Source organism: Haematobia irritans, chromosome 4 (assembly GCF_050003625.1).
Source record: "Haematobia irritans isolate KBUSLIRL chromosome 4, ASM5000362v1, whole genome shotgun sequence".
Taxonomy (NCBI): Eukaryota; Metazoa; Arthropoda; class Insecta; order Diptera; family Muscidae; genus Haematobia; species Haematobia irritans.
The window spans coordinates 211,429,694-211,441,262 of record NC_134400.1 but is presented as its reverse complement, the minus strand read 5'-3'; the positions used below and the strand labels follow the sequence as shown (position 1 = coordinate 211,441,262).

The 11,569-nt window shown below is 33.5% G+C and overlaps 1 protein-coding gene across 1 annotated transcript; it reads left to right on the top strand.

The window, feature by feature from the left end:
- The first annotated feature begins 926 nt into the window (after positions 1–926).
- Ugt305A1 (UDP-glycosyltransferase family 305 member A1) lies at positions 927–11,569 on the top strand. Its single transcript, XM_075308248.1, has 5 exons — positions 927–1,065; positions 1,149–1,688; positions 5,997–6,445; positions 6,514–6,626; positions 10,958–11,569. Exons 1-5 carry the CDS (start codon positions 950–952, stop codon positions 11,405–11,407), a joined length of 1,668 nt encoding a protein of 555 aa, XP_075164363.1. The 5' UTR covers positions 927–949; the 3' UTR covers positions 11,408–11,569.

Sequence of the window (11,569 nt, the reverse complement as noted above, 5' to 3'; positions counted from 1 at the left end):
GTGTTCCACCCTAGTGCATTAGCCAACTTAAATTTTGATTCTATAGATTTTGTAAAAGTCTATCAAATTCTGTCCAAATCGAGTGACATTTAAATGTATGTATTTGGGACAAACATATAAAGGTTTGCACCCAACACATTTGACGGATGTGATATGGTATCGAAAATTTAGATCTACAAAGTGGTGCAGGGTATAATATAGTGGTGCAGGGTATAATATACTTGTTGATAGTTGCAAACATTTTGTCCGATACTGTGGGTCTTTGTGGACTTAAAAGTAAAAGTCCAACGCATTGAGATCCGAACATTTTGGTGGCCATTGTGCGGTAGAATTGAAACTAGGAATCTTCTTTTTAAGCCATTCTTGGTTAACATGTGGTGAGTGCGATGGTGCTTAGTCCTGTTGGAATGCACATGACATGTGGCCGAAAATTTTCTCATCCCAGGACTTCAATACTGTCTTTAGGATATTTTCCCGATAATATTCGACATTTATTCTGACGCCATATTCGATGAGTACAAGCGGTGATCGATCATTGGCCGTAACGGCGTCGACTGGCGACGCTTGAGTTCTGGTGCCAAAGGTGTACACTTTCAGCTGATCTCTTTAGAAAGTAAACCCGATCATCAAGAAAAAAAGTATTTTTTAATGGTCTGGAAAAAGTTGAAGAATCAATGCTCAAGTTAAGAAAACTCACCACTTCTCCAAATGTTTGTTCTGTTTTGATAATTTGAATTCTTACCGTGTCAAATGAGGCCTAGCTGTTTTTTTTTTACCAATCGTTATACATTTCTCTTAATGCATTTTCATTATCACATTTATCAACATTCATATCTATACTCTGGAAAAGATAAAGTACTCAACTATCTTATCTGGCTTTTGGCTGTGTGTCAAAATAAGCCCTAACGAAACTGCCGGCATTTCACCAAATCGTTTAGTCATAAACAAAATGAACGTCAAAGTGCTAACATTAGCAATTCTAGTGCTAATAATAAACGGGGCAAAATGTCAAGAAAAAAATATTTTATGCCTTTTGGGTATAGGCAAAGGATCTTCAGATAAATGGTAAGATAGCAACCAAATTCAAATTAAAATTCAATGAAAATAAAATTCAAAAAAAAAAAAAATATATATATATATATATTCAGGAACAAAGCCCTATTACAAGAGTTGGAGAATAGAAACCACAAATTGACTATAATCACTTCGACCTCATGGACAACGGATGAAGATGATTTTCCTAATGCTGAATTCGTTCATTTGGAAAAGACCCAAGTTTTCCTCAGGGAACGTTATGCCGATCAAACATTTGAGAAACAATTGCAGCAATCATCATGGAAGAACATAATGCATTTGTATGACCAACAGTTGGCAACATGTCGTGCCAATCTAGAATCTATAGGATTTTCAGAAGCTTTACATTTGGCCATTAAAGAGAAACACAAATATCAGATGATTATCTATGACATTACTTATGGAGCGGGCTGTTTATTGCATCTGGCTTATCTATTTGGCGATATTCCAATAATAGGTATAACCAGTGGTCATTTGAATGACCAGAATTTATTTCTGACTCAAGCAAATCTTATGAATCCGGCAATAGATCCATATATCTTAAGTGACTTCACTACGGATATGAGCTATTGGAAACGTTGGCATAATACGGCTTTGTATGCCTTTGATTATTTGTAAGTATACAAGGGTTGCCTTTTATATTTCGCGCTTAGAGAACAAAAACCAATATTGATAATCGAAAAACTCTTTATTGGTTTTCCAAATAATCCTTTATTATGATATATACACTTTCGCTTCCAATTCTGGACTATTGGGCGGATGACCCATCAAAAATGCATAAGTGAGAGCTCGAAGAGTGATCCGTCTTTGGGGGATTTCTTGAGAGACAACTGGCAAACATATGGTTGTTTACCACTCAGAATTGAGTGTTCTGTGTTGTTCTAGTTTTTCCGAAAAACGATCGATCTTTTGCTTTGAAGTGCTTCCGTTTACTTTTGGGTTCATACGCGTATACCCACGATTCATCACTATTAAGTATATCGGGCGATGTTTTTATGCAACCCCCATATATATTTATCTTCCGAATTGGCTCCTCGGACTTCTCGACTCCGAATTGGAAGTGTAAAGGAAGGTGTGTTGAATATTTTCATGTGGCCCCAAACTACATATTGAGTAATGTGGGTTAAACACCTACAAAGTTCAGGTTTCCAATCAAATGAAAGGCGTTATTTAATCCAATCTGCCACATTTGGAAACCTATCTTTTTGGAGCGTAGTGATATTGTATCATCTAGAGGTCCCAAACAGGTCATCCTATCGTTGTCATCTGTGACCCATCTCCTTTGCCATTTATTCAGTAATCTTTTGCGGGATTCCCTTTCTATACCCTCCACCATAGGATGGGGGCATATTAACTTTGTCATTCCGTTTGTAATACATCGAAATATTGTTCTAAGACCCCATAAAGTAGATATATTCTGGGTCGTGGTGAAATTCTGAGTCGATCTAAGCATGTCCGTCCGTCCGCCGGTTGAAATCACTCTAACTTCCGAACAAAACAAGCTATCGACTTGAAACATGGCACAAGTAGTTGTTATTGATGTAGGTCGGATGGTATTGCAAATGGGCCATATCGCTTCAATTTTACGTACAGCCCCCATATAGATGGGCCCCGAAATTTGGCTTACGGAGCCTCTAAGAGAAGCATATTTCATCCGATCTGGCTGAAATTTGGTACATGGTGTTGGTATATGATCTCTAACAACCATGCAAAAATTGGTCCACATCGGTCCATAATTATATATAGCCCCCATATAAAGCGATCCCCAGATTTGGCTTACGGAGCCTCTAAGAGAAGCATATTTCATCCGATCTGACTGAAATTTGGTACATGGTGTTGGTATATGTTCTCCAAAAACCGTGCAAAAATTGGTCCACATCGGTCCATAATTATATATAGCCCCCATATAAACCGATCCCTAGATTTGGCTTGCGGAGCCTCAAAGAGAATCAAATTTCATCCGATCCGGCTGAAATTTGGTACATGCTCTTGGCATATGGTCTCTAACAACCGTGCAAAAATGTGTCCACATCGGTCCATAATTATATATAGCCCCCATATAAAGCGACCCCAGATTTGGCTTGCGGAGCCTCAGATATAAGCAAATTTCATCCGATCCGGCTGAAATTTGGAACATGGTTTTGGTATATGCAAAAATTGGTCCACATCGGTCCATAATTATATGTAGCCCCCATATAAAGCGATCCCCAAATTTGGCTTGCGGAGCCTTAAAGAGAAGCAAATTTCATCCGATCCGGCTGAAATTTGGTACATGGTGTTGGTATATGATCTCTAACAACCATGCAAAAATTGTTCCCTATCGGTCCATAATTATATATAGCCCCCATATAAAGCGATCCCCAGATTTGGCTTGCGGAGCCTCAAAGAGAAGCAAATTTCATCCGATCTGGCTGAAATTTGGAACATGGTGTTGGTATATCGTCTCTAACAATCATGCAAAAATTGGTCCACATCGGTCCATAATTATATATAGCCCCCATATAAAGCGATCCCCAGATTTGGCTTGCGGAGCCTCAAAGAGAAGCAAATTTTATCCGATCTGGCTGAAATTTGGTACATGGTGTTGGTATATGGTCTCTAACAATCATGCAAAAATTGGTCCACATCGGTTTATAATTATATATAGCTCCCATATAAAGCGATCCCCAGATGTGGCTTGCGGAGCCTCAAAGAGAAGCAAATTTCATCCGATCCGGCTGAAATTTGGTTCATGGTGTTGATATATGATCTCTAACAACCATGCAGAAATTGGTCCACATCGGTCCATAATTATATATAGCCCCCATATAAAGCGATCCCCAGATTTGGCTTGCGTAGCCTCAAAGAGAAGCAAATTTCATCCGATCCGGCTGAAATTTGGTACATGGTGTTGGTATATGGTCTCTAACAATCATGCAAAAATTGGTCCACATCGGTTTATAATTATATATAGCCCCCATATAAACCGATCCCCAGATTTGACCTCCGGAGCCCCTTGGAAGACCAAAATTCATCGGATTCAGTTCAAATTTGGTACGTGATGTTAGTATATGGTATCCAACAACCATGCAGGAATTGGTTCATATCAGTCCATAATTATATATAACCCCCATATAAACCGATCCCCATATTTGACCTCCGGAGCCTCTTGAAGGAGCAAAATTCATCCGATCCGGTGGAAATTTGGTACATTTCGCTAGTATATAGCCGATAACAACCATGCCAAAATTGGTCCGTATCGATCTATGTTATATATAGCCCTCAAATAAACCGATCCCTAATCATAAAAAAATCACGATTGCCACTCGAGCCAAAAATAATCTAACAAAATTTTATTGCCATAGAAAATTTAAACAAATCAAATAATTTTGTCAATATTTTATTTCTATAGAAAATTTTTTCAACATTTTATGTATTTACGAAATTTTGTCAAATTCTATACAAAATTGTGTCAAAACTTTATTTTTATAGAAAATTGTGTCAAAATTTTATTTCTACAGAAAATTTATGAAGCACCTCGTAGTTGGAGAGGAATATAGCGCAAAATCTTCCAAAACATCAAGAATTCTACCAATCTACCAAACAGTAAAAAATCTCCCATTTTTGGTAGACTCGTGTTCATAATTGTATATAGCCCCCATATAAACCGACACCCATATTTCAATTCTGGCTCTGTAATTACCGCCCAAAAGTTCATATCAGTTTGTAATTATTTCTTCCCTATATATAAGGGTCAAGAACTGAATATGTATATATTTTATCGACCTTTTTTTTTGTCTACTATATATCCCGCATGGACTAACTTACACCCGTGCCACCGTGGTGCAATGGTTAGCATGCCCGCCTTGCATACACAAGGTCGTGGGTTCGATTCCTGCTACGACCGAACACCAAAAATTTTTCAGCGGTGGATTATCCCACCTCAGTAATGCTGGTGACATTTCTGAGGGTTTCAAAGCTTCTCTAAGTGGTTTCACTTGAATGTGGAACGCCGTTCGGACTCGGCTATAAAAAGGAGGTCCCTTGTCATTGAGCTTAACATGGAATCGGGCAGCACTCAATGATAAGAGAGAAGTTCACCACTGTGGTATCACAATGGACTGAATGGTCTAAGTGAGCCTGATACATCGGGCTGCCACATAACCTAACCTAACCTAACTTACAATTTAGAAGATTATGTTAAGAAGTTTTGAGATACTTTGCCATCGGCCGCAACCCAAGTTATTTAATTGTCTTTAGTATGTTAGAAGCTTCTACGCAATCCATGGTGGAGGGTACATAAGATTTGGCCGAACTTACGGCCGTATATACTTGTTATACCTCTTTTATCTGCTGCTGGTTGAGCACTATTGTTCAGCATTGATGCTTGTTCGTTAAATATCTCAGACATTTCCGTTGTCAGCAGATTCAATGGAGGGATTCCAACAAGGACCGAAACATATCGTAAAGCCAATAAAATGTATATGTTGTTGACCATGGCAAAAACTTCTGAGTCGATCTGGTCATGCCCGTCCGTGTGTCACCGTGAGTTTCTAACGAATTGCTTCTGCTTGAAATTTGGAATAAAGGCTTCTTTTTTATACGTCACCGGGTATTGTAAATGGGGCATATCAGATTATGTATAGGTATAGCCCCCCATAGAGACCGATCTGCAGAGAAGACTTCTTGAACTTTCTGATGGCTTATTTTTCACCCGGTCCAGCTGAAATTCTTTATATTATGTCGGTATATCATTTTAAGTAACAATACAAAAGTTGATCCACATCGATCCTTATTTAAATGCATCCCTAGAGAAATTCTCTGCTTCGTTGACTTGGAATCAATAACAAAATCATCAGAGCAAAGACAAAATCTTTGGAACCAGATTAGAAATTTCAAATATTATAATTCTCACAAAAATTATAAATTATTATTATTTTCAGATATCGCAAATGGGTGGTGAAACCCGTCATTGAGGGTATGTGGTCCAGTAACATGCATGCCAAAAATATTTTCACACCTAGTGATTTCCAAGAATTATTGCCACGTTTCAAATTAATTTTGGCCAATTATCATCCATCGCTACATTCATTGAAATCACTTCCAGTCAATGTTATACCAGTGCCAGGTTTACATATTCAATCCAAAGGGAAAATTACATTGAGTAAAGAAATTAAAAATTTTCTCGACAATACAAAATCTGATATAATTTCGATAGCATTAGATAAAGATTCCATTGGATCGGAGAATATACAAAAAATTATGGAAACAATAAAAAGTTTACCACATACAAGATTTATATGGATTGGGAAAAAGATTAGTAAAATTTTGGGTAAAAATTTACCCAATAACTTGATTTTAGCATCTGAAGAGGAGTCAGCACAAATATTGGGTAAATTGCTATAGAGAAAGATAAGAAGAGTCTTTAAAATATATATTAATCTTAAATAATCTTTGCAGCTCATACGAAAGTGGTATGTTCATTGACATCAGCAAATATCCTAGATGTTCAGGAATCTTTAAGCCATGGAGTTGTACCAATTACTGTTACCATTAAACCTGAACACAGATATGTAAGTATGGAATATTTGCCAATTGAAAAAGTCAAACGTAGAAAATGAATTATTACTGGGTGGCTGACATGTTATGCAACAAAGTAAAGTGCTATATTTTTTCACTTATCTTTTAAATTTTATTGTTCAAGAGCAAAATATCTCGGGAATAATATCAAGTTTTAGAGTCAGTTTATATTTATTTGAATTAGCTTCCTGTGGCATAGTGTTGGGCATTATAGTTCAGTGTAGTGATCGCTCACTTCAGCTCTTTTTCGATCAACGAACTAGTTCGGTCAGTTAGTTCATTCGTTCATTTTCGGTCAGTGACTGGTTCATTTAACATATTAGCCTTGCGTTGATTTATGCATCCTAAAAAACCCATGCGAAAAGAATCCCGAACATCTTATGCGTAAAAATATCGATATTAGCGTAAAGGCAGAAAATTGTCCAATTATCAAGGAAAGTGAAAATAACTGAGCGAACAAACTGATACAATGTGCTTAATTTGCTAAACTGACATGGTGAACGGAAAAGAACGATAGATGTGAACTAGTTCAGCTCGCTCATTTCAGTGAACCGTTCAATTGAACTAGTTCGTTCGCGAACAACTCAACTCTACTGTGGCATGAATTATGGTTTTCAAACGCCCGATAAACCCATTACATGCTGCCACGGTTGCCACAGTTAGTAGAATTCTACCAAAAATGGTCGATTTTTTGCTGTCTGGTAAATTGGTAGAATTCGTGATGTTTGGTAGATTTTCAAAATATGTATCTCCACATGTGCGGTACTTCACAAATTTTCTATAGAACTAAAATTTTGACAAAATATTCTAAAGAAATAAAATTTTAACAAAATTTACTGCAGAAATAAAATTTTGACAAAATTTTCTATTGACAAAAAATTTTGACAAATTTTTCTACAGAAATAATATTTATTGAAATAAAATTTTGACAAAATTTTCTACAGAAATAAAATTTTGACAAAATTTTCTATAGAAAAAAAATTTAAAAAAATCTTCTACAGAAAAAAAATTTTTTTCTATGGAAATATATTTATTGCAATACAATATTGACAAAATTTTCTACATAAATAAAAATTTTGACAAAATTTTTTAAAGAAATAAATTGAAAAAGTCTTCTATAGAAAAAAAAAATTGACAATATTTTCTATGGAAATAAAATTTTGACAAATTTTTCTATAGAAATAATATTTATTGCAATACAATTTTGACAACAATTTTTACATAAATAAAAATTTTGACAAAATGTTCTAAAGAAATAAAATTTTGATAAAATTTACTACAGAAATAAAATTTTAACAAAATTTTCTATAGAAACAAAATTTTGACAAAATTTTCTATAAAAATAAAATTTTGACAAAGTTTTTATAGAAATAAAATTTGGACCAAATTTTCTATAGAAATAAAATTTTGACAAAGAAATCTACAAACATAAAATTTTGAATGAATTTTTTATAGGAATAAAACTTTTACAACATTTTCTATAAAAATAAAATGTTGACCAATTTCTTCTAAAAATAAAATTTGATCAAAATCTGCAAAATAAGATTTGTTTATTTGTTAGTTTTTTTTTCGGTAAAATTTACTTCAAATTTGGGTAGATTATTTTAATATTTATTTGAATTGGCTTCCTGTGGCATGAATTATGGTCTTCAAACGCCCGATAAACCCATTACATGCTGCCATGGTTGCCACAGTTAGTAGAATTCTACAAAAAATGGTAGATTCGTTGCTGTCTGGTAGATTGGTAGAATTCGTGATATTTTGGTAGTTTTTCAAAATATATATCTCCACATATGCGGTACTTCACAAATTTTCTACAGAACTAAAATTTTGACAAAATTTTCTAAAGAAATAAAATTTTAACAAAATTTACTGCAGAAATAAAATTTTGACAATATTTTCTATAGAAATAAAATTTTGACAAATTTCTCATCTGCATCTACAGATAGATACAGATGAAATAAAATTTTGACAAAATTTTCTACAGAAATAAAATTTTGACAAAATTTTCTATAGAAAAAAAAATTAAAAAAATCTTCTGTAGAAAAAAAAAATTGACAATATTTTCTATGGGCATAAAATTTTGACTAATTTTTCTATAGAAATATTTATTGCTATACAATTTTGACAAAATTTTCTAAAGAAATAAAATTTGGATAAAATTTACTACAGAAATAAAATTTTAACAAAATTTTCTATAAAAATAAAATTTTGACAAAATTTTCTATAAAAATAAAATTTTGACAAAGTTTTCTATAGAAAAAAAAATTTGGACCAAATTTTCTATAGAAATAAAATTTTGACAAAGACATCTACAAACATAAAATTTTGAATGCATTTTTTATAGGAATAAAACTTTTACAACATTTTCTATAAAAATAAAATGTTGACCAATTTTTTCTAAAAATAAAATTTGATCAAAATCTGCAAAATAAGATTTGTTTATCTGTTAGTTTTTTTTCGGTAAAATTTACTTCAAATTTGGGTAGATTATTTTTGGATCGAGTGGCAACCGTGCATACTGCACGAAAGGGGCTCTGTCGTACTTTTGTCCATTCATAGAAAAGCGTCTTTTTGAAGTGATCGACACTTTGCCAACCTTACTCTCTAAGGCGCAGATCGGATGAAGATCCGGAAATTTTGGTGGGCATTGTGAGGTAGAAATGATACGACGAATTTTATTTATATGTCAGTTTTGGTGATGAATGGGATGGTTGCGAGTCCGTTTGGAATGTCAATGTTGTCTATGGTCGAAATGTTTGTCTGTCTAGGTCTTCAATAGTGTCATTAGTATGATCCATCAATACGAACGGGGAGCGACCATACACGGATGAAAAAGACTGTTTTTCATATGTTTGGCTATAAACATTATATGTTTGGAACACAAATTTTTAAACACAATATTTTTGAGTGCAAGCATATAATGTTCATAAACTAGCATAACATGTTTGGGACATATATGTTAATATGTTAGAACATATTATGTTTGGGACATAAAATGTTTGTAAATATAATATGCTTGGATGCAAACATATATTAATTTAGAAATAGTCTATAAACATATATGTGTTTAGTAGCTTGGAGCGCTATTTAACAGGGAGCGATATTGAATTAAGTTGGTGGTTGTTGCTTGTTATTACAAAATTTACATTTTATTTTTCCTTGGGCAATTGATCAGCTACTTCTTTGATCCTTACAAACTGTGTGGTCCGCTGTTCGAATCCCCGTCCGGCAAAAGGTAAAATTAAAATAAAAAAAAATTGAATAATTTCTTCTACAATGTTTGTATTACAGAAAAAGGTGCTAAGAACTAAAAAATGTCTTGGAAGTGAGAAAGATGTGGGGGAATATACAATTAGGCAGAAACAAAATTTTGAGTATTCAGGTCGAAAACCTATGTTGTTAGCACCTATATTACCTGTTTATTTTCATAATTCACTATTATTGTAAATATATAAATAAATAAAATTTTGAGCACAATATTGTTTGGGAGAATTTTTTTTAAGCATATAATATTTTTGGGTGCAAAATGCTTCCAAACATATTATATGTTCACAAAATAACATATTGTTTTTTGGAAGACAACATTATTGAATTTGGATGCAAAAATACCAAAATGTTTGGAACTTAGACTACCCAAACTTATATTGTTTAGACCAATATGCTTTCAAACATATTATATATTGGTAGAGATCAAACATATAAATGTTTGGGCAATACCCAAAAATGTATATGCTTGAAGCAAAATATGTTTGGGAGTATATGTTACAGAAGCGATTTTTTGTGAGCGTGTAGGCGACCCTTGGAATATACTGATCATTCGAAGGTGTACATTTTCAGATGACTTCTTTGGCAAGTAAACCCGATAATTTTGTTCGTTCACAAACTACTCAATTTGGAATATTTTCCATATGGGTTGCATCCATTCTCGCATATGTTCAGTTTACGAGCAAGTTTTGTTCAACTGCGGTATGGAAAAAAACATGTTCGTCGCAAACCTGTTATTTTCTTGGACATTAGCATATGTATATAATTTCGACAATCTTTTGCAGAAAAAAATAATATTTTGCTCTAACTAAAAAAAACTTTTAGTAACAAGTTAAACGATCTTTACCAAAAAAAAAAATACTTTCCTCCGGAACGAAATTTCAGACAACCGAAATATCCTTTTCTTATTAAGAGCAAACAAGAATTGCAACGATTTGCTTTATTTTTAAAGACTTTATTTTCCGTCAAAGCTTACCTAAAATTTTGTTCTTTTGTGTTTTTTATTTCTGTATGAAAATTCGTTTTTTATTAATTAATTCTTTTCTTTGGCATGCAGCTTGTTCAACGTCTCTTGGAACGAAATCTTGGTGTAAATTTAGAATTGACGCAATTTCACGAACCTCTTCTTGAGCATAATTTCAATATATGCCGGGAAAAAACACCATTACATAGCAACGTTCAACAATTTCAGATGTCCCTGAAGGATCAACGTAATACATCCTTAGAAATTGCAATCTGGTGGGTGGAACATCTTCTCCAGAATCCAAAAGCAAATGATTATCTCTTAAATTCTCCCAAAGGGAATTCGAATTTCTTAATATTACGCTCTCTGGATATTATTGTAGTCATAGAAATCTTTTTATTACTTTGTATTATCAATACCGTAATTGTAATGCGTCAGACTATACTGAATTTCAGAGATATGGCGAAAAAATCCAAAAAGAAGATCGAACAAAAGGCTGAAATCGTGAAGCGAACTAAAAAGGCTAAGGCGAAGACATCTTAGATATTATGAAGGAGTACTTACATCTTAGGATTTTGCAATTAAAATTATAGACTGGAAATATACTTAGAAATTGATCATTTTTTATTTTGAAATGATTTGTATATAAATTTTTTTTCTTTTCTTGTTCTCCGAATTAAAAAAAAATTCAACTTAAAAATTTAA